At 38.4% G+C, this 24,927-nt stretch overlaps 1 protein-coding gene across 2 annotated transcripts in view; it reads left to right on the top strand.

Annotated features, from left to right (window-relative positions):
• Nucleotides 1–24,927, top strand: part of ATP9B (ATPase phospholipid transporting 9B (putative)) — a 2,250,419-nt gene that overhangs the window by 655,757 nt on the left and 1,569,735 nt on the right. For both annotated transcript variants that reach the window (XM_069219789.1, XM_069219790.1), the window contains exon 7: nt 17,100–17,151. In XM_069219789.1, coding sequence (XP_069075890.1) covers nt 17,100–17,151 — 52 coding nt within the window. The remainder of the gene's footprint in view (nt 1–17,099; nt 17,152–24,927) is intronic.

Genomic DNA, 24,927 nt, shown 5'->3' with positions numbered 1-24,927 from the left:
AATTTTGTGTATGGTTAAAAGTAGTCTCCATCGTATTTGTCAGCAACATGTAAATGCTTGAAAAAGTATCTTAAGATACTTAACATTGACGAACTGCAGCAACTATTGGGAAAAAAACAAAAGAGAAAGTCATGTTATTATTTATACTTCAAAGTTGCACAAACGTAATAATATTCATTGCATTACTAAAGCATTATTACAGTGTAGTTAAAGTATCAATTTATTTATTTTTTCTGTTCTCAGCTTTTATTTTCCTTCACTGTATCTTGGTGGTTTGTATAAAGCTTCATTGTGGGGGAAAAAACAATCAATGGATTAAAAAAAAACAAAGCTGCACAGTAGATCACTACAAATAAGTGACACTATGCATTGCACTCACTACATTTCTTTAATTAGTGACTTTCTATGTACTTACTACAGTAATCTAAACAACTAGATTTTAATAGTGTTCTTTAATAATTATATTTTGTACAATATCAGAAATAAATGTAAAGTAGTATTTTTTTTTTAGCAACCCTTCTGAAAAACATTATCCCTGGTAGGCTAAGTGATGTGTAAGATGTTGATAATGAATATATATAACATTTCACAGTTAGTTTTTCTCTTCAGTTAAGATGTAGACATTTTGTAGGAGAAATAAAAAAGGATTTTTCTTCAAGTTTTTAAGAAATGTCATTGTTTCAACCTAGAGCTGCTGTTGTTTCAGTATGTTGTGCCATTTTTACAGTTTATTTAGATAGCATTTTATAGAGCTGATATATTAACTCCTTTGTATAATATTACAAGGACTCTTGATACATGATGATGTTTATTGAAAACATTACCCTTATTAGGCCGTATAATGTCTGAACAAGATTGAAGCCTGTCAAGGAAACACAGTACAGCAGTTTCTTTAACCATAATATTTCCTTAGAACTTAGGTTTAAGAGACAGAAGATGTGAGTTGTGTAATTTGAAGGGACCTTTTGCTTTGTATTTCAGGTTTCTGTTGTTACATTCTGTCCATCCAGTTTTGTTTTTTAAATATACAGTGTAATGTCCAGAGGTTGTATAAACTCCTTTGTGAAAGATGACAGCGAAAGTAGCAAACATTCTTCCTAAAAGTGATTTGTCCAGCTTTAAAGTTTGTAATTTGAGTTTCCAATTTGGTACCATCTGATCTGCAATGATGTGGCATTGTTATAACGTATTTTCCTGTTCTATGTAGAAGCAATGTAGACATAAGTTCAGTTCTGCAGTTCGGGTGTATTTTGATTAGCATTGCTGTACAATTTCTCAAAAGGCACAGTTTTTTAATCTGGTAATATTAAGTTAAGAAATTGTTCAGAATTGATTTTAATAGTAGATGTAAATGAGCAGTCTTCACACTGATGGTCCTATCTGTAACTTAGTCCAAATAGATCATCAGTGTTCACTTCTTTTCTAAGGCTCCAGGAGTGACCATTATAAATTGTGGAATGTTGAAAGTTAATGTTTTTTATCCTGTACTTGTGTCTAAAAGGTGTTGAATCCCTGAAACAAATGTATTATAGTTCTGTCTCTTATTAAATGTTAAAGCAAATTATATAGTGAACAACACATTATCCTATCTAACTTTTGTTCAATTTGGTTTACTACATGGGGTAAATGGAACAGTACATTGAGAACGACATTTGCATAGCAGTTGACACCTGTACTGTTTTCCAATTGGTAAACAACAATTTCACCATAATTTTCCACTTTTCCCCTTCTTAGCACTGCCTGTTATATTTTTCTGTCCTTTCCTTTCTTGCAGGTTCATAGTTTGCTTTGTAATCTTCCACTTTGGGCAGAGTATGGGTTTTTCATAAATTGGATACTGGCCTAAATGAGGAGAGTATAGAGTTTTTAACCAGTTGTATTCTCTTACATAGCTGACATCAGCACTAACTTTACTGTCATCAAAGACAATCAAACACAATCCAGACTAGGTTCTAATTAATGATAATGCTACATATTCCTTCCTTGAATTCAGAACTTCCAATGTTAACAAAAGCTGCATTTACACTTAAACCTTGTGGTTTATGGATGGTTACCACACATGCTAAGGACAGAGGAAACTGTTGCCATGGGATGTATGTCTTTTACAAGTATAAAACGTACAGAACACAAGCCAGTCTTCTTCACCTCAACTACCTGATCAAGATTTATAGCCAAGAATTCTACTTCATCTCTGTTCGGAAAATTAACGAAATCAACAACTTTACCCATTGCACCATTTACTAAGCCTTCCTCAACATTTACATTCTGTCATAAAATATCTTGAGAGTTTTTGCAGTTTTTGCTTCTCTAACCTGCAGTTTTGAATACTGATTTCTCCAAAGAATCCAATGTTGCTTGTAGTTTATCTGTCAGTAGTATTGTGATTCCTTGATCCTCCATTTTGTCAATAGCTCTAATTTCTAAAATGTCTTTTTTTTTCTCCAGTTGTAGTAATTTCTCATTAAATTAGAGCACTCTTGAAGTGTTGACATTAAACACATTATAGATTTCTGTTCTTTGATGAAATTGAACATTAGTTTAACAGAAGTAGTGTCACTTGGGAAAAGATTACTAAATAAGCGACTTTCCACAGCACCTTTCCCCTGTTTTGTGATAACTCCTAATCTAATGTCTATGTGTATCTCTGCATAGTCCATATCAAATGCCTGCTGCATAGTTTTTTACTTATTCTTTGTACTCAAAGTTTAACCAAATGGTCATGTTACCAATACTTCCTAGGAAATTGATTGTTTCATTATGAAGAAGAGTTTTGAAACTTGGTTGTCCTTTTACAGGAGTGAGTTGGTTTAGGTCACCAAAGAAAATTACATGTTTTCCTCCAAGTAGTACATCATAGCTTGTCCTTAGAACCTGTGACATCCTAAAGTGTATGAAAGCAAGCATTGTGTTCGATACCATGCTCACTTCATCAATGATGATCTTTTTAAATTCTCTTGATACATCATGGCAAGCTTCACCAGATAATTTCTGATATTCAAGTTTATTGTCATGTTCAATAGATAGCATTAGTAGTCGATGCAGAGTAATTCCCTTAATGTTATGAGCAACTAATCCTGTTGATGCTGTTACTACACATCACAAATTTGAAGCAGTAGTCTTCGGTAAATATCTGGTGAGAACTTTAATTAGAAAGCATTTGCCAGTACCAGCTTATCCATTGATGTACAATAATATTGATTTATATTATATAATAATTTGATATGGTATTATATGAGTAATGATTACACTGCTACAGAGGGAAAGGAGATAAACAAGTTGATGAACTTTGATGAATTTGGTGGCTAGACATGAAGGAACCTGTCTGAAAAGGATGTTGCAATGAGTGTGAGACAGCTGTTGTGTGTTCTTTTATAATGAGTTATCCTTTTAGCACTTTGGATTTGTTTTTGGAACATATGAGGATTGTATGGCAGCCAAGGACCATAACAAACAGGTTTACCCCTTTGGGGCTGTACTTTATTTACCAACGAAACTCAGTTTTGCACAACTTAATTAGTGCACACTTGCACTTGAAAATGAAAAAAAATGATTTTTACAACATGTTGAGATTGCTTGAGCAATCTTGAGGCGATAACATTTTGATTCTAATGTGATCATTCAACTGCATTTTAAACTTTGCTGCTAATTGCAATCTGGGAGTATTTCTTTTGCTCTGTGCTAAAGGAGAGTATTTAAATGGACAACAAAATGGCGCTCAGTAGGTGATCAATGCTGTTTATCATTTGAAATGTATTCTATCCGGAGTGGCCTCATGAAATAAACAGAAGTTAATTCTCCTCTGTCTCTAAGTGCTGTCTTCTTTTCAAATTGGGTGAGGATTTTGGTGCTAGTATTGGTTTATATGTAGGACACTCACATAGTTTTTTCTCATGCAGAAGTCCATGCTTTATTTTAGTTTTATCTTTGTTATACATTTCTCTCTGTTCATTTGTTCATTTGATCAACTAACTGTTCAAAATCCAGTTTCCTCTATTGCCTGCTGCATTGCAATCCACACCTCGTTCATAGCTATTGCTGCTTCATTTTCAATAATTGGTTCTCCAAGAGGATCTTCTCTTCCTGGTACAGAACTTTGGCTGCTCTGCGAACTCTCCCTGGCTATTTCAGCAGCAATGGTTTCTTTCTGTGCCACCTCATCTTTCAACATCTGCAAGTATGTTGGAAACACAGAACACTGAATGGTATATTTTACAGCATTGAATGAGTCTTCATAACAGTCATAGTGTCCAAGTAGTTCTCATTCATTTCTCCATGGTTTGAAGAGTTATAAAAGGGCCAAGTAGAACAATTCTATTCTGTCTGGAGTTTGGCAACTAAGCTTCCTGTGATTAATTAGATTCCCTTTGTTGTGTCTTGCCAAACAACCATCACATCCAGAAACTGCAAATTTTCTATCTTCAATGTTTCCCGTAAAATTAGTTCTATATGTGTAATGCTGAAATACTTCATACAAACACATGTTTTCAAGAGGTACACTTCTTTCTGGGTAGTATGTATCCACCATTTTAGTCTTAAGAATGTCTGTACTCTCAGGATCAACTTCTGCAAGCTACTCTATTTCTGGTAAAGTATTTTATACTCTATTATGACTGTTGGCAAGGCCTAAGCTTACCCACACAATTCCTCTAGACATTTAGAACAAACTTGCAGAGCTCAACCTATCTGTGCATTCATTAGATCCAATTTCTCTGCGCCAAGGAATTTTTAAACGATAACTGTACAAATAGTTGGTGAGGCTCTTTTCTGCTGAAATCTCTTCTCACACCTCTTTCATCTCTGACTTTTCTGCATTTGTTATGTAAGAAGTCACATAGTGAGCTACACCAATAGAATCATGTGCAACAAACTGTATATCCATATTTGCATTCCATATCCTTAAAATAACATGGTTGTAGTTGTTTATATATTTTGAATATTCTGTTCTTCTGTGGTTGTACGTATTGTTTGGTTACTTCCAATTCAAGGTGTGTCACACTGCAGTGAAAAGCTATTCACTCTTCTTTCTGAGATACCAGGACGTGGAAATCCAAACTAACATTGTATAGAACAATTTGCTTTTGTATTTCTGTCAGCAGTATTTACCACATCTATGAGTTTGAAATTGTAGCACTTGAATTTTCAATCCCTTTTAAGAAGTTTATTGTTGGATAGTACATGTCACATACTGTTCTATGTAAGACAAGACCGAGTCTGTCTGATTCAAACTTTGGTGCATCTTTTACCCATCACAGCATATGAATAAGTGGAGCGCCTCTAGCGTGGTACTCTTTCAGCCAAAAGATATCAGTAACTTCTCCAAGACGTGCATTCGTTTTGTTACAGATGAAAGCCATCATTGCTTGAAATCAGTCGTTAAAATATCTGCAAAAGTTTGCAAGATTCAATTAACAGAGTTCTCCTGGTGTTTTCAGATTAATATAATTTATGTTTGAGTTTGCTTCACGTAAAAATTCAAGAAGATCATCTTATGCATATTCAGCACAAGTGAGTGTCACAAACCAAGTAGGTGATCTAGATTTCTCAACATGCATTTTATTTCATCATGGCGACGATACCAATATTCATTTGTACCACATTGACATGCCATCAGATTGATTAAATTGTACTCAAGGTGTTTGTCTTTTTTCATTTATTTTATCAACAAATTCCCTTGCTGTCAATTTCTGCAGATTTACTCCTGATTTTAGAATGTGATTAACTTCATAGGATAACCCAGGCAAGTCACTCTTAAATAGTAGATGAAATATATAAGGAATACACTTTTGAAATCTAGGGTCCTCTGAATATAGTGTACTGAGCAGCTGCCGGTCATCATACCTACTGCCTACTCCAGTAGGAAGCAGTTGTGAGAGGCAATGAGCTTCTAAACTTTTCTCACACACACTTAATGGTGCCCCTTTTGCTTTTTTTCATTTGGAATAGCTCAATAGCATCGCCTGCAATCTTGTTAGAATGTAGGGGATGAATACTGTAGTGTTCATAAAGTTCTTCTGATTTGTTCGACCCACCTTTTCAATTTGGCCTCTTGATGCCACTATATCATCATCTATATCTATGAAATATCTGAAAGACCATCTAGATTTCTGCAGTAAATGTTGTTTTGTACCAGATATAATGTTGCGTTCTTACCTTTGGTAACATCTACTAACTTTTGCCATATCATTTTACTCTTATTAGGCACATCATTGACTAGGATAAGAAGTCCCTCTTCCAAATCTATTTCCACACCAACAGTTTCAACATTCTTTTTAAAATCGAATGGCAAATAAAAAAAACTCCACCTTTAGATCTTTCTGGAGCTCAGTTGGAGGCAACGTTCCTGTCATTGGCTTCATATGAACAATTGCTTGAAATGGGGGTATATATTGTATAAGTATAGACTCATAAATATTCAAGTCTTGCAGTTTTTCTCAAATAAGTTATAACTTGTTAAACACTGCTCTAGCTGATATTTTATACTCCTAGAATTTAATATAACAATATTTGTGGTTAGCAGCAATCACACCATTCTTCTACAAATAAATAGCTGTAAATTCTCACCATTTATCTTTGTTCTCTTCTTCAGTTTTTTAAGATACAGTAACATAATGAGTTTGTGTTTTGTAGTGAGTGCATCTGCAGCATATGAAGTACAGTCTGGTTTTTTTCTGCACAAACTATTTTAAACTTTCTAATCTCTTAATTAAAGTTATCTACACTAATAGATATCGCCTGTTCTGCTATATTTGCAGATTCCAACTGTTCATTTTCTCTGCACTCCTCTTGAGGTCCAAAGAAATGGAACTGCAAATCATCACAAACCTTTTCTACCTCTGCTACTGTTCTATGCAAAAGAGCTCTATTAATTTCTCCTAAATATACTGCAGGAGTCTTCACATGGTAAAATCTCCTAACTAAAGTTTGCATTCTAGAGTGGTGTACACCTAACATTCTAAAATTATGAAAGGTGCTTTGTCACACTTTCTTCTACAAACATGCTAGTGAATGACTTTTGCGTGGAAAGAGACCTAGAAAATTTCAGACTTGTCAATTGATTGCTGACGAACACTACAAATACTGCTACAATTCCACTTATAAACAGGGGCCTGTCTGTGCCTCACTTGAACGTCTTCAAGTATGGCTTCCTCTACATTCCTAGGTACCATTATCTTTTTCTCAGTAGGAAAACCATCTTATACTTCATAACACCGTCCAGATTCATCAACTGCAAGCAGTAGTCTGTTCTCTTGCAAGTAGCTTTCTTCAGTAAGGAAAGGCTCACTACTAGATGTATCTTTCTATTCCCCAATAAAAACTTTGCAAAAGTTACTTTTGTATATAAGTCTTTTCTTTTGACTTTTTCTCCTCAAGCTCAACACTATTTTATCTGGTGTTTTCATTAACTTTAAAATCAAAACAGACACCTTCCTCTTCAGAGCAAACGCCTTATCAGGTGTACTATCAACACATTCCTTTTGTCTGATAGTTTCTCTCCTTCTTCTGGATTACTCTACTACAGAACATTCTCTTATTTCCTTGAACTGGCGCTGTCTTCTAGTTAAATTCTGCTGTTCTTTGTATGATTGTTTTCTCCTTATATCATGTACTTTTACTTCTTTCTTCTTTGATGTCAAACTTTGCACTTTAGTGTGCTGTCTTTCAAGGTGACGACATACAATTTTAAGAACTTACTTTGTTCTCTTACCAGCAACACTTTTTTATTTCACTACGTTATCAGCACTCTCCCCTTTTGTGTTCCTGAGTTCTAAGGAGGTAGTACTTTTGTTTTTCTTCCTTTTTTCCTCTCACTTCTTGATGGCATTGGGACTCTGTGTAGTTGTGCAGATATTTGCACCTGAAAACTAATAAAAAAGGTGCATTTAATTTCTAACTATTTACTTGTATATTAAAATCTTCAAATACTTAAATACAATATAAAGGACTGCATTATTATCCATCAAAGCAGTTCTTCAGGTGAATTTCAGTGAACACTCACAGAGCACTAACAAGAGTCTGCACTACTAGGCCTCACCTTTTAAAAAACAACTTTTTGCCTTTAAAGAGGAAAAGATTATCTGAGTACTTCCTTATATATCTGAATAAATATAGTAGTCTACCTCTAGTACCACAGTCAGATTTGTTAGTACAGGTTCCACTATTTGACTTTCTTCTTTAGCAGCAGTATGACTGTTTATCTGTATGTAACTGGTTGAATATGTACCTGACAGTCTGTGTTACAGAATAAAGAAGTATGTTAGTGTATCTTCAGTTGCCTTTATTAGAGCTGCGTGTAAAAGTGCTTTCTGAGTATGGCAGTGAATGTAGAAGTGTCTTTTTCTGTCACAGGTTGAGACACAGGCCACACTTTGGAAATATTACTATCAATTCCTTGTCATATTCTTTACTCTATATACTTCTTAGCTTAGGGATCTGAAAGTGTATGAGTATGTTTATAAAACTGAGAATTATGTTTGCTATTCACTTAAGTACATTTGACCATGCTTCATGGAATACCGACAACATGTCAGAAAGATGAGATATTTGCAATAAAATGTCAGTTTGAGACTGGACAAAGTAGTAGTATAGCACAACATGTGTAGCCAGTGACACAGTACTCATAGCCTCTGCACTACTTGCCCTAATCCTTCAGAGAAGCACTATTTAGATATATGAAATGTTGTGTTAGTAATTGCCTATATGTAGGAGTTAACATACATGTCTCTAGCAGTACAGCAACATATGTCAGTACACCTACCCATATGAAGCTACCTGTTTTAGAAACGGTGTAACTCTAATATCTATGTAAAAAAAAGTGAATTTCCTAATCATTTAAGTAGATTGCTGCATGCTTAATGGAATATCTACAGCATGACAGAGAGTTGGTATATTTCACAGGTTAGCAGCTGACTCCAGGAAAAGATTGTTAGTATTTGAATATGTAGATGAATAAATGTAGTTGTCTCTCTGTAGTAGCAAAGAAAGGAGAAGTTGAGGCTTCACTAAGCAATTTTACATGCAATTTCAGTTGCAAGTGACAGAACACACAGAGCATCTGTACTGCTTGGCCTTACCCTTCATAAAAGCATGATTTGTCTGGATGCAAACATCTACTGTAATATAATTGCCTTTCCTATTGCTGCACACATGTGCTTTCTGAGTATGTCAGTGAATGTAAAAGTGTACCTGTTTGTCTGTCAGTGGCTGAGAGACAGCGTCCATACTTAAAAAACATGAATTGCACTTTGTTGCTGACTGCTATACCCTACATAGTGCTAGGCTTAGCGGTATGAAAGGGCAGAAGTAGGTTTCTAAAACTGAAAAGTATGTTTCATACTCACTTAAGCTTAGGGGATGACTTTGAGGCTTCAGAAAGCAGGTTTACAGGCCAGTTTCAGTGGCCACTGAAACAGCATACAGAAGCTCTCCACTGCTGGACCTCATCCTTCAGAAAAGCATGATTTGTCTGGATCCATGAAAAGATTGTGTCAACACTAGCCTATGTATATGACTAAAATGTACTTGTGAAGCGCTAGTTGCGCCATGAGATATTTTTGTAACCCTGTCGCTATGTGAATGCCTCTTAGAACCTGTCTGACTGTGAAGTCAATACGTAGGAAGTTGAACATTGTGTTAGTACTTGCCTATATACCTGTACCTGTCTGGCTCTAGTGGTGTCATGAGGAATTTGAGTAACTCTGCTGCTATGTGAATACCTCGTTTACATAGGAAGCTAAATATATACTGTACAGCCTCCGGTAGGTTAGGGAAAGGTATATGAGTATATCTGGAATTGCCTTTGCTATTACTAATACACATAAGTGCTTTGTGAGTATGTCCGTGAATGTAGAAGTGTACCTGTTTGTCAGTGGCTGAGAGGCAGCATCCATGGATTGGAAACATAAATGTCACTTTGTTGTTCACTGCTATACTCTACACAGTGCTTGGCTTAGGGGTTTGAAAGAGCAGAAGTACGTTTCTAAAATACTCACTTAAGCACAATGCAACATAGTTGATGGCATACCTACAGCATGTCACAGAGCTGAGATATGTGCACTAAAACTTGATTTTGAGACTTCACAAAGCAGTTTTACACACCAATTGCAGTGTACACTGACAAGACAGACACACTCTCTGCAGTCCTAAGCCTCATCCTTTTGGAAACCAATATTTGTCTAGATACATGAGAAGAATATATGACTACTTACCTATATATATCCTTCATATACCTCTACAATGCATGTATTTCCCCTTTCAATACTGAGACTTATACACGTCGTCTAAAAAATGCAATAAGACCACAGGTCCCATATTATTTGGGAGCAGCACATCATGTATAAACATGACAACTTTCACACATATTAATACATTGTTCAATATAAGTTTAGCCCTTAGCATGCAGGTTTTGTCTAGCATTTAGACCATGCAATAAGCAGCACATGTATAATATGCACTGCTTTGGTAATAGATTGTAAACCAACCTCTCAAACACTTACTGCGCATCTCAGAGAAATTGCATCTTAGTTACCTGGTAATAAATACATCTTCTCATGTACTTCCAATACTTTTCTATATGCTTTATGAATGTGGTATCATTCTTGAAGATGAGAGTAGGTCCACGCAGATGAAGTTGAAATCAGATTTATTTCAGTTATCATTCATAAATAATAAAACAGGAACTCCAGTCTTCACTCAAACCTCCACCACCATCAACTGTCCAGCACAGAATGCTGTCCAGCTGAGGAGGATACCAAATGCCACAGGTGAAGCTGGAAGATACCAAATAGATCATAAATAACACAAATGCTCCTAAAACATAGAATACAATCCTACATTGAAATACTATAACAAAACACTACCTACAATATTGTCCTAGAAATAAACACACTACTACACCACCCTCCTCCCCACACAAATCATATCACAACAACTCTATTCAAGTTCCAGATTCGCCCATCATCAAGTTTGACAGCCCCCTTATATACTTTAACAACTTCATATATAGGACTGAACTTAGATGTGCTAGACTTGTTTGTTCCAGGTAATTTAACTCTAACTTTGTCACCAATACATACAACATTTTTTTTCACAGATTTACTAACATCATACATTTCCTTTCTTTTTAGTTTGTGGTGTTCATCCTTATTCTTAGCGTTACCTACAATATTATCCTAGAAATAAACACACTACTACAATGCCCTCTTTTAAGAATCTCACAAAGATGTGCATTTATTACCAATTTTCTTTTCTCAAAATGAAAACAAATTGACATACCTCAAACTTGAGTATGTTCGTGAAATATTTTATTTCTTTTTTGCTCTGATTAGATAGATATAATACTCTCAGACATTGTCAAAACAAAGCATAACAATAAGCATAGCAAACATAAATGGCAACCTTTTCAACTTTGCACGGTGTGATAATTCATATGAGCAAATAAAAGCATAACTTTCATCATTTAGATTTGCAAGCACATATCTGAATGGTTGCAATGTTTTAACTCTTTCATGTTCTTTTCCAAAGAATCCAGCATACTATACTTTTTTTCCCTCTAATCGCGACTTTATTTGCGATGATGACGACATATTCACGGAAAAGCAGGTGTTCAAAACACATTTATCTTCATCCTTTTATAATATCAAGAGCATAGTACACTTTTTTATTGTTTCCTCTCTAGGAAAGTAACCACTTATCACAAAATAATGACTACAATCTCTTTTAATTTTTTGAAAGACAAAAGTATCTCTTCAAGACCTTTCCCCCAGTGCACTCTTAGCACAGTGCCCATAGCAACCCACTGGAACCTATAGGTTACAAGTTCACTGCACATTCTTGAAGGGTCATACTAGTTACAAAAAAAGCTACAGCAGGTGTGGTTTACTGTACAGAATCAAAACCATATGTAACTCTACAGTACACAATTTATTTTTCCAGGGCCAATGAAAAAAATACTTACTAATCTTTAGGAATAAACGACCTAAATTTAGTTATCTACATACTCACAATACCCAATCAAAAGTCCACATTTTTTAAAATCATGAGTACACCTCCATTTTGACTGCATCCCATTTTCAGCACTCTCATTCAGATGCAGCCTTCTCTTGACTGCTACTACCACTTCACTTAAAAATGGTTGGAGTGTGGATTGTTGGTACAGCTGTGTGTTTTGGGCTAGGGGGGCTTGTAGAAAGAGTGGGTTAAAGTAGCACCAGTTGCTTCCACTGGTTGAAAGCATTAGACATTGCCAACTCCCTGACCTCATGATTGTGCACTGTGGTGGTAATGACCCAGGCACATTGACTGAGGTAGGAATGGAAATCATAATGAAGGATATCTTTGTGCAACTGATGAAACTTTTCCCTCACACTGTCTTTGTATACTCTAACATATGTGAAAGACAGAAATGGCAATGGTCCAATCAATTCTGTTCTCAGATTGACAAACCCAGGAAACATGTTAATAAAACTGTCTCTGCATTCCTCAGGGACCATAAGATGGGCTGTATATATAACAACAACCTGTGCTTTCACATGAATGGTATATATAGAAGTGACAGTGTCCGTTTCACAGATGAAGTCAACAGAGTTTTCTTTTCCAACCTAAAACTGTGCATCCACATGTACGTGTAGCTATAATATGTGTACAATGAGCTAAAAGTCTCATCTCAGGGCCACCTTATGCCCATAATTCTTGAAAAAGACTTGCATACACTATGTTCAAGTCAGTCTGAGTGGGTCTTAAAGTGAGTGACTGAGTGGATCTGAGAGTGGGTGTGTCAGTGTCTGAGTGGGTGTGTGAGTGCGTGTGTGTGTTTCTGAGTGGGTCTGTGAGTGAGGGCATGAGTGTAAGATTGAGTCTGTGAGGGGGTGCATGAGGGTCTTAGTGGGGCTGTTACTGGGTCTGTGAGGGGGTGCATGAGTGTCTGAGTGGGTGTGTCAGTGTTTGGGACTGTGACTTGGAGCCACATGTACAAAGATCCAGTTTTGCGACTCACAAACTGCGAGTTTTAGAGACTTACAATGTGCGAGCCACTAAACCAGATGTACAACAGTGTACTTTACACTGTTTGCGATTCCCAAAGGGGTCGCAAAATGACCTACCTCATGAATGTTCATGAGGTAGGTCGCAATTTGCGACCCCATTGGGAATGGCCGCCCTCACAGGGATGGTGGCCTGCTGGAGACAGCAGACCACCATGTCTGTGACTGCTTTTGAATAAAGCAGTTTTTTTTTTTTGATGCATTTCAAAACCAAAAATGAAAAGAAAATTATTTTCATTTTTTTCAGAGCAGGCAGTGGTCCGTGGAACTACTGCCTGCTCTGAAAAAAAAAATTCTGCCATTCACAAAGGGGAAGGGGTCCCATGTGTTAGCACCAGTTTGAAACTAGTGCTAACTGTGATTGTTTTGCGACTGCATTCGCATCACAAAACAATCATACATACCATTTGGATTCGGTATTAGGAAGGGACTCCCTTGACACACCCCTTCCTAATACCAAATACCAAATCGCAAAGCCCAATATTGCGATTGTTACATCCCAAAAAGCATTTTTGAAGTCTCCAACGGGCCGATACTGCCAATTAGCCCCTTTGCAACTTGAAAAATGCTTCGTACATCTGGCCCTTGGTGAATTAGGGTCTGAGTGGGTCTCTGAGTGGGTGCTTGAGAGTCTCATTGGGTCTATGAATGGGTGAGTGAGGGTCTGAGTGGGTCTCTGAATGAGTGTGTGAGTGTTTGAGTGGGTCTGTGAGTGGGTGCATAAGTGTGTGAGGGGGTCTGTCTATAACTTGGGTGCATGAGTGTCTGAGTGAGTCCATGAATGGGTGCGTGAGGGTTTGTGTAGGTGCATAACCATCTGAGTGAGTCTGTCAGTGAGTGCATCAGGGTTGGAGTAGGTCTGTGGGTGCATGAGTGTCTCAATGGGTATGAGTGGGTGCGTAAGGGTCTGAGTAGTTCTATGAGTGTCTGCATAAGAGTGTGAGTATGCCTGTAAGGGGGTGTATGACTGAGTGGGTGCATGAGGATTAAAGTGGGTCTATGAGGCAGTACATAAGGGTCTCACTAAGCCTTTAAGTAGATGTATGATTGTGTCTGTGAGAGGATGCAGTACATTCTTAGTGCATGTGTGGGACGGTGCATAATGGTCTGAGTGGGTCTGTAAGTGGCTGCATGAGGGTCTGAGCAGGTCTGTGTATGCGTCCATGAGTGGCTGAGTAAGTTTGTTAGTGGGTGCATAAAGGGTATGAGTGCATTTATGAGACGCTTCATAAGGGTTTGATTAGATCTGTGTGTGTGTCCATGAATGTCAGATTAAATTTGTGAGTTAGTGCATAAGGGTTTGAGTGCATCTGTGAGATTCTGCATAAGGGTCTGACTGGATTTGTAACTGGCTGCATGAGGGTCTGAGTAGGTCTGTGTGTGGGTGCGTAAGTGTCTCAGTGGGTCTGTGAGCGGGTGCGTAACAGTGAGTAGCTCTGTGAGTGGCTGTGTAAGAGAGTGAGCAGGTCTGTAAGTGGGTGCATGACTGAGTGGGTTTGTGAGTGAGTGTATGAAGGTTAGCGTGGGTTTGTGAGGCAGTGTATAAGGGTCTCACTGAGTCTGAAGGTGGCTGTATGAGGGTCTGAGTAGGTCTGTGTCCGTCCATGAGTGTTTGAGTGAGTTTATGAGTGTGTCCAAAAATGTTTGAATGGGTCTGTGAGTCAGTGCAGAAGTGTCTGAGTGGGTCTGTAACTAGCTGCATGAGGGTCTGAGTAGGTCTGTGTGTGGCTGCATGAGTGTCTGAGTGAGTTTGTGAGTGGGTCCAAAAATGTTTGAGTGGGTCTGTGAGACGCTGCAGAAGTGTCTGAGTGGGTCTGTAACTAGCTACATGAGGGTCTGAGTAGGTCTGTGTGTGGCTTCATGAGTGTCTCAGTACGTATCCGAGTGGGTCTGTTAGTGGGTCCACGAGTGTCTGAGTGGGTCTGAGAGTGGGTGTGTGAGGGTCTGAGTATGTCTAACTAGGTGCATGACTGAGTAGGTCTGTGAGTGGGTGCGCAAGGGTCTCACTGAGTCTGGGAGACACTGCCTAAGGGCCTCAGTGGGTCTGTGAGTGAGTGTGTGAGGGTCTGAGTGGGTCTCTGAGTCAGTGTGTAGGTCTGAGCGGGTCTGTGAGTGAGTGCATGAGTGCCTGAGTGGATTTATGAGTGCAACCAGAGTGTCTCACTTGTACTGTGAGTAAACAAATGAATCCATGAGTATCTCTCTCATTCGCAAATTCGCAGCGCTAATCACAGAATTGTCACGAAGGATCCGCATCACTAGATATACACATTTATTTTCCCTTTAATACCTCAAAAACTACTTAACAGATTTACATCAAATAGGCAAAAGCATAATTTGTGTACAGAAAGCTAGCTTTCTGCCAAATTTGGTGTAATTCCATCCAATGAAACACAACTTTTTTGACCCCCTGCCGTTTTTCTCGGCCACCGCTTGACGAATCACCCCGAAAACTTTCCATGCGCACTTTTGTTTTTGGAAAACTTTGTGAAGATTCGTCAAACAGTGCCGAAGATATAGGCAAGTCAAAAAATGCTTTTCCTATGGAAACATGGTCCTAACTATAGCTACCAACTGGCAACTGCCAGTAAAATATATATATATATGTTCGATGGCATGTGTAGCTGCAGACACACGTGCTGTGCATATCCCGCCATCTAGTGTTGGGCTCGGAGTGTTACAAGTTGTTTTTCTTCGAAGAAGTCTTTTCGAGTCATGAGATCGAGGGACAAAAATTACAAGCTTGTGCAGGGAAATCCAGAGCTCTGATTGCCTGCCAACACTTCAACTAGGAAATGTTGGCAACTATTTTGGGCTTATATTTGCCCTGGGGACCGCCACTTCCCCTGGGCTTTGTTCATGATACATGCGGGCCCCACAGGGACCACCACCTCCCCATTGGCTAAACAGTAAAGTCATGTGAGGGGGCATATGGATTCCCCAGCAGCCCTGGGGACCGCCAGCTCCCTGGGGCTTTGTTCATATAAAATGCAGAGGGGCCCGGGGACCACCACCTCCCCCCTCCCTCCTTCCCTGGGGCTACAGTAACGAAAGTGAAGGGGGTCTGTTTCAGAGCTCCGGGGACCACCAGCTCCCCGGGGCAATGCTTGTTGGATGGGGGCCGCGCTGCTCCCCCTCAAGGAGCCTATCCTTTCAGTCAAACAAATGTTGAGGTCTCCTAAGATACAAAGTTTGGGGACGTTCCTCCTCTGCAGTGGAGTTGGAGCCCAACGTTGTGGCTCTTCAAGGTAGGCATCCCCAAATGCTTGCCATCAGGTTATTTGGTTGTTCGGATCTTTTGAACTTCTGCATTGCATCAGCTTGGATGACGCTGATGTTGTAGTCATTCTCAACAGGGCTGTGTGACCACCCTTTAACGGGATTTTTCTGGAACAGAGATCTATGATTTATTTAACTGTAATTTCAATCATGTATTTAAGTTTAATTTATGTTCCTGCACTGACTTAACCTCTTACCTCCCTCCCACGGTAACTGTCGTATTCATGTGATTGATTTCAAAATGTTAAATGGCATAAATGTCTGTGCATCACAGCCTCCATTAAAACTACCCATTAGTGACTTTTGCATTTAGAATTTATGGAAACAATGTTACTGTATGTGTTAAAGTGTTTGCATGAAACACAGTTGTTGTGCGCATTGATTTTTATCTTTTTTTCTGTGTTCGCATTATGGTAAACCCTACTCGTGGATGAGGTTTACAGTTCAACCCACAAATAACTAACACATATTGGCTAGGGATATTAGACTGTTGCATCCATACCTAGTGTGCATTAAAAAAGAAATGAACTGAAGAAAACATCCTTATTGCGATACCGCTACCATTTACATAAATCACTTAGGGTGTGAATCAGAAAGGCTTAGCTGTTGCTTACATATTGTATATTCTTTCTAAAATATTGATTTCTGAATTGCAAATGCTGAATGTAAAGTGCTCAGAGAAATCCTATTTTAATTGAGTTTCAATCCCAAAGTCTGACCTTTTGTGGCATTTCTTACTGGACATTTGTTTATGTGAATTATTTATTTTATTTTTACATACAGAACCAACGAATTCCAGCTGATATGGTTTTTCTGCGAACCTCAGAGAAAACTGGTATGTCGAGATGAAAGTTTATTTTGATTTGCTTTTTCAATTTGTTGAGAAGTGCCTTGCCTTTGAAATGCAGCTTTATTTGTAAGGCTGTAAGGGACTCAGGTGTTATGTCATTTGGCTGAAATGGTTAGTGATATATGATCAGGGTAAATATAGTCAACGTTTATGTAAGTATGCACAAACTGCCTCATATTGTAGTGCACAGCAAGCAAACCAAACCAAATTAAATGGTGTTTAATTAGAAAACAAAAACAGTGCTCTGGGTACAGACCACCCGCAGTGATGCCAACTTACAAGAGTACTATAACTACACTTGCAAACCACCCAAGTTGGCCAGTGACATTCAGATAACTTGCAGTGGTATACTATACATGGAAACTACTTGAAGTAGTGTGTTTTATTTTATTTAGATACATATAGTGCTCCATAACCCTAGTGCGGTCGCCAAAACCTTTCTGGTTCATCAAGGAAGTGGCTTCTCAGATTGCTGAGAATGATTCGTAGAGTGCGTGATGTATTAGTAGGCGTGTAAAATGTGGCGTTTCATGCCAGATGTTCCCAGATGTTAACTGCAGTCATACTGCATCTGTTTGCAGCAGCACGTGGCGCAGGGTGATGCAGAATGAGAGTTAGATACAAGATTGCTGGAGGTGCATACATAATGATTTATCTTGAAGATGAACCTAAAGGATCATTTGTTGGGGAATAGTCTTCTTTTTATTGCTCTCTGGAATTTTAGAGTGGCATTTATTAACCTTTTTTGTGCAAGTAGATTTGTAGAGCTTAGATGTTTTTACTAAAACAGAGCTTCCACCCAAACAAGATTTTCTGAATGAGTGTATGATTTAAAACAAGTGGGCAACTATAAATTTCAGATACTGCAGCGATGGGCCCAAGGTTTAAACTGAAAAAATCTTGTTTGCATGTCATGGATTGGTGGATTAGCCCTTAAAAGAAGTACGTTTTGCAGTTTGCAGCCAGTGCCCATTTTCAGTGCCTGGAATGATGCACCTGTGTTGGACCATGTGTAGCTGTTGCAGACTGCAGTATCTTACATTCAGCCTGTTGAGAAGTTATACAGGTGCTCCAATGTAGAGGCCATTGACACAGACCAAACTTGATAGTATTTGGAAAAGCGTGACATGGATCCTATAAGAGATTCCCAGGCAAGGAAAGATGCAGCGTAATTCTCTTGGTTTAGACAGCATAGACAGCAGCTGAACCTGCAGGAGGGAGAGGCTGGAGTCCCTGGTCACTATCAAGGACTTCATTTTTGTCAAGAGACATGTTAGCTGTTTTAAATCTTGAGACTCTGCGGTGATGGCATTATTAGACCACAAGCCCCAGGTTAGAATCTCTGGCAGAGAAGCAGACCTTCATATAATTCTACAGCATCTTGTTTCTGTAGAATCCAGAGGTCGAGTAAATGAAGACAATAATAAGTGAACAGGTTTTTCAACTTAAGAATTCTGTGCATATCATCAGCATAATTGTAGCAGATCAAGCTGAACGAGTTTAACAGTTCCAGTATAGAGTTTGAGATATGCATTGAAAAGTAGAGGGTGATGTTTGAAAACTTCAAAGGCACCTTTACGCAAACAGAAAAGTGCAGAATAGAAAGGGATGAAACCTGATAAGTTGAGCTCTATTGGCCGGGAAGGAAGTCATTCAGTTTAGGCAGGGACCCAAATTGCTAATGTTTCTTAGTAATACTTGGTGATCCATTTTCTCACAGGGGAAAAAGATGTCTAAAAGAAGGAGCACAGCAACCACTTCTGAATCACTATGATTCTTGAGATCTTTTTTGCCATGTAGTGATTACCATGTCTTTGGTCCCAGTTGCAGATCAGAATATTGTTTGTCTATCAGAAAGGAAATGTATTTCTAGGAAGTCTGAGATTTGGGTGAAGATTGCTTTTTCTATAAGTTCATCATAGAATGGTCCTTTGGTTACTGGACAGTGGTTTGACGGATTTGTTCAATCAAACCCTTGCGTTTTTACAATATGTTTGATGTGGGTTGTTTTTATGTCAATGTGGAAATCCTTGGAGAAAATGCCTTTTTCACCAAGAAGACAGCAGACGATGTGAAGAGGATTTTTTTGATGATTTATATTTGGTCACGTCTGTTGTCCAGCAGGTGATGCTACTGATCAAAGTTAGGTTATGGTGCCTGTCAGTCATGAAGACCAAGTTGAAGGAGTATAGTCTAGACCGTAGGTTGATGCTAGTTTGGTTGAGCAGAGGAGGGAAAGGACTCACGTGTCCATTTTGTCAGAGTGGGATTTGAGATTATTTGCACTTTGATTTATACATGTGACTTGCAGCTACAGAAACTGATGATGATTTCGCAACCTCTAAACCTCCTTTGCCCAAGCCAACCTCTAACTCCCTCTTCCCCGAGACAGAAAAGTTGCAAGACTAAAAAAATCAATTGATCATGTACCTGAGTAGCTGTGCTGTGCGCCAGTGAGTATAACTTTTGTATTGTATGGAGTGTTTTATACTAGTGAGCACAGTTACTACATTCCTCTGACTGTTGTATATCAGTGAGCATAGCTTGTCTGTGCTTAAGGTGCATAGTTTTTGTATGCCCCTTGATGTGCGTTTTTAGCATATTCTGCACTTGCCCATACGCTAGGTGTGGTTTGCTTCTTTTTGTTCACTTTTTTACCTTGCTGTATTGGGTGATTGGACAGTTGCAGTTCTTACCATCTTCTGTTTACGTGTGCTAAAGTTTTCAGCATGTAGGCTGCTTAATGATTCTCATGGGAGCTCCTGTGTGCTTTTAGTTTGCCTTGTGACCCTTGGTGTATTTCTTTTTTTGGATATTGGTCCGTTGTATGCGTGTTGTATCCTTTGTTAGTTTGTTGCACTGAGAGTGTCTGAAGGGAGTGTTTTGTCCTTCGTTGCTTACTGGCCTAATCATGTTTTTTGTGTTGAACGTATGAAAAGGGGCGTGCTCTGAGGCTGAGTGGGAATGGATTTCACCTTTAAGTTAGTTTAGAGTGTGTCTAAGCAATGAGGCCATCCATCTTTTGACGGGTAAATCACACGATGCTTTGTTTGTATCTCGTGGCTTACTTGGGTATCCTTTATATCATGGTTTTTCCCCTGACAATTGCACCCTACGGACTAGACCACAAAAACTACTTGAGGACGAATTTGTTGACGATTTAGGTTTGCCCCCTTTTGCACTCTCTTAGCATTGGCACATAATTAATTGGCTGGTACTTGCTTTACACAGATAGCACTTTTTATAAGTGGGAATGTTTTCCAAATTATGACTTTTTATTTGTATAATTTGAAAATAATGGTGGCATGCAATTTATTATTCGATGCCGACGTACAAATCTTTGTATGATTTAAACACGTAAAAATCATAATTCCGAAGTCTGGCGTTTCTGTGCTTTATTCTGAAAATTAGTTTGTGGTTTACAATCAAATGCTACTGACTAGTAGATAACTATTAAGAATGGTAACTGAAATGTAGGAAACACTGCTATGCATTATATTGGCTAACCTTGGATTATGGCAGGGAATTAAGAGGAAGTGGTAATGAAAAGCATTTTAGGACTGCGTGTTACATCTGATTCATTTGCCAACACTGTTATGGTTGTTGCTTTGCCCTAGATATACACTTGTTTCGGTTAGTGTAGAAGCAGGAAGAAATGAGGAGCAACTAATGTAGTTTTCGTTTTCCCTCTTGAAAACATTTTTTGAGAGATTGAAAAGCAAAATTATGTTTTTGAGATAAAGCTTATTTACTGTGACTATAATTTCTTGTTGAGTATTTTCTAAATTTTGATGTATACTTTGCCTTGTGCGCTAAAAAGTACATATACAAGACGTTCATGCATTGTATGTGTTAGTGCAGTCATATCGCTTCCAAATGCAGTTATTTACTGGTTTCTCCTTGTTGGAGCCCCTGCTTCATTTCATGTTGGACATCACACACTGGATTTATAACTACAGTCCCATGACTAAGCAGGTATTTTTGTAGTGATTGCATGGCATTTATTTCTCACTTTCATGGCAACTGTAACCGTCTTCTTGATAGGAGTACCCTCTGCAGAACAGGAAATGTTAACAAGCTTCAAATTCTCAAACGGCTTGGAGCTAGCTGGCTCGGATCCCGTTGTACCTTTCAAGTTATTTATAAGCGTGTGGCATCCCACTGGTTGGCGTGCTCTGGCAGTATTGATGAAACACATCCAACAGTAATTAGAAAGATGTCTTCAATGGCAAATAGCCCTTATATTTCTGATGCAAGATATTCCTTGAAGTTTTGAGTAAAACTATGTTCAGACAAGGTGTTGTGATTAAACAGAGAAGTTGGACAGCGAGTGATCTGCTTATCTAATATTTAGTGTCCCCAAGTGCCCCCACCCTGAAATTTCAAAAGATACCTAAATGTACTTCCATTGGCTAACACCCATGGTTGGAGGACATTACGAAGAATTTACAAGGATTCCATATCTCTTCTCTGATTTTTTGAATATCGCCCTTTCCAAGAAGTAGTTATGGAGTTCATTATAAGTTTGCTGTTTTTTCCTTATGTATCAATTCATTCCTGCATACACATATCTGTAGCTGTGCATTTATGCATGCATGAATAAGTGTGCTGCTCAAGTGCATTTGCACTTGATTACTTTTCTTTATCCACAGGGGAAATCATTTCAGCGGTGGATGTACTCCATTCCCTGCACTCCCACTAATTTTTGAGGTATTCTTTCCCTATTCCAGCCCCAGCTAAGGAATTATTAGGCATAAACTCCTTGACCATACACAGAGCTTGTGAAAAGACTGTGAATACCTATCAAGTCACAAGTTTATTATTCACGTTCTTAGGAAGACATCTATGCGTTGGTATCCCCAAACCCCTCCTTGTGTGCAGATAAGCTCACACAGAAAATAACACCATGATCTGACTTGTTAATCATTTTGCTTGCACATAATTTATGTTTACGCTTTTAAATTAAGATATTTCTGAAGTATTTGCTTCATCCGGCTTTCAGGCTTTGAGTTAGGAACTTCCCTTCCCTGGGCCTGAGATCCATAGGCTTCAGAAGGCTTTGCGGAAAGATGTTTATCTGTTGTTCCATTGCTATAGTGGTTCTTGCCTCTTGTGTCTCATGCATACATTGTTTTGTGTTATGCTGGACAAAGAGTTCTGTTTTTGTAATTTATTTTGAAGTGAGGACTAAGCCTGGGAAAGCGGGATGCTTTGGTAATGTGCAGATTACATGAGATTGACTAATAGTTTTTCTTATCAGTCGTCTTACCCTTCCTTTCTATCATCTTGTGCAATCTGTTTTTTCATTTGATTGCATTAATCCAAAAACTCATTGGTAGTGAGGTGGGTAAATCCTACATGGGCCAACGAGAAGCCCTGAAAATATTTATTATTTTTTATAATAAATTGTCAGGCAGACTTTCTAGTCATAGCAAAAAGGACTCGCTCTGATAATGTCAAGAATAATTTTGAATACTAGGACTCATTGTAAGAAATAATAGAAAGTATCCCTTCTATTTGAATACCTTCCCCTTTTTTTGAAACACTGAGAGAGCCAGATCACAGAGCTTGCAGCAAATGACTCCAGTTCTTCTGCTGGATTTTTCCGATTAAGAATCCCCCTCCATTGCCTGGCTTTCTGTGGTGTCATTGAGATTTCAGTTGACTTGTTCACATACTCTTAATAGCTACAGCAGCTATTGCGACCTACGTGACTACTCCCTTTCTCTATCAGTTTTGTTGTGGAGATATTTGAATAGATTTCTATATCTGTTCCCTCCAGTGAGGCACACACATATTGAAAGTGAACTGATTATTGTTTTGACCACTGCGCAGTCATTTATTTTAACCTATCTCTATTTTTGTGTTTTTGCCTTTTAAGACAGTGTTTCTGGATCATGATGAGACAGCCAACTCTTAACTCTTAGGTTTTCATGAAAACAAGGTATTCTTGTCTAGTACTTGGACTGCATCAATCCTTCAAAAGTTCTGGTGGGTTTAAAAATCTTTGCCTGACTCATTCCAGTGACTGGGGTAAAGAACTAATTACCAGCAAAGTAATTATGATTCTTTTTCCAGGCCCCACAATGACAACTCTCCCACCTAGAAGCTTAATTTGTCTGGTCAAGAAGGCGGAATTACTTGTGGAGCTGCTATTCATAGGACTTTAGGGTAGAATCAATGTTTTGCTTGTTTTTCTATCTGCTGGTCATGGAGAGTTGGACACCTTGCTTTGTAATGAGCACATGGAATCAGAGTAATGAGAATACAAGTATTGAGCAAGCACTTTACATAGCACTGGATCAAAAATGTCAGTGTCCGTTTGATTAAAAGCGTGTGAAGATGCTTGGAGTTTCAACACTGAAGCAGTTGCCTTGGCTGCAAGTGTTTGAAAGGGTTGTGCTCACAAATACACCACCGTCTGTGTGAGGGGACAGAGTTAGTTGATCTTTAATGTGTGTTCTTTCGCCTTAGATTTTCATGTTATACGTCAAAAGGCACATGCTACATAAGTTGATGAGGTGATCGGTTGGGGAGCTACATAAACAGGTCAGGTTTTTTAGCACCACATTTGTACCTATTGAACTTTGGTCTTAATCGTCAAGAGTAACAGAAGAGCTGAAGCATAGTTCACACGGTGTCTCCATCTTGGCTTTTCATTATGCTTTGATTTTGTGCTATGACAAAATATTGTATTGGAAAGGTGTCACTAGTATGGCCACTGACAGGTCTTTGACCCAATGTGGCAAATAATGTATCTCTCATGGTGGCTGTTGTACCTGTAAATGCACCCAAGACAAATGTGCTGTTTTATTTTCTGCCAAAAAATCTTGGTGATTACCAAAAGCGAATAAAACGTTTTGCCATTGGAAATTAGGGAACGGAGGAGTCGTCGATGTACCAATCAAGAACCTTATGAGCCAGTCATTTGTACAGTTCAGCATCTTCAGTTGGCTAGGTATTTATGAGTAAGCAGTTAGACATAAAGATAAACTCATGCAGGATATAGATTTCATGCATTTATACGTTCATCTGAGTTTCTGTATAACTGTGAGAGGAAAGTGTGCAGAGTGTATAAATAAGGCCTTAGTGGTAGGTGCTTCACCAGAAGATACTGCACCTGTCCTCACTGACAAATTCTCCGCCTATTTTTTTCAACCATTTTTATTTGTGATTTCTATGCGCTACATTTTAGGATAACTTTGTCCATAATAAATGTTTTGATATGAAAAAAGTTATGTATACAATAATATCCATCTCAGTGGAATGTTCAGTTTCAGTAATAAGGTTAGGCTATCATGCAATATAATTGAGCTTATTTGGTTGATCTGTAGATGTGCCGTTTTATGTACAGAACCGAGAAATTCAGAAAATCAAAAGTTGAAGATAACCTAACTAAACTGTAACAATAACACATTCCCAGAGGCTTTGGTTCTTGGAGGCAGTAATCCTATAATGTATCCTAAGTCCGGGGTCTGGCTAGAAGAGGTGATTTAGCCAGAAACCTTAAGTACTTCTAGACAGTACAAATAAGCAAGGAGGTCATGGAGGCGAGGGGTAGCAGTGTGCATTAGATCAAACTCAATCATTATTTAGAAGATGCATATTGTTTGGGATGGGACCCTGTGTGGCACATTAATTAAGTGTATCTTACAATGAAGGTGAATCATTCCAAGGCCTTCTTTCCTAGATTATGTTAGAGTCTAGCAAAACCCATCCTACAGCTCACTTGTAGGGAATTTGCAGAGGCCCAGTCTTCTT

Source organism: Pleurodeles waltl, chromosome 2_2, assembly GCF_031143425.1.
Source record: "Pleurodeles waltl isolate 20211129_DDA chromosome 2_2, aPleWal1.hap1.20221129, whole genome shotgun sequence".
Lineage (NCBI taxonomy): Eukaryota > Metazoa > Chordata > Amphibia > Caudata > Salamandridae > Pleurodeles > Pleurodeles waltl.
Note: the sequence above shows the minus strand (reverse complement) of the source record. Positions and strands in the feature narration are given on the sequence as shown.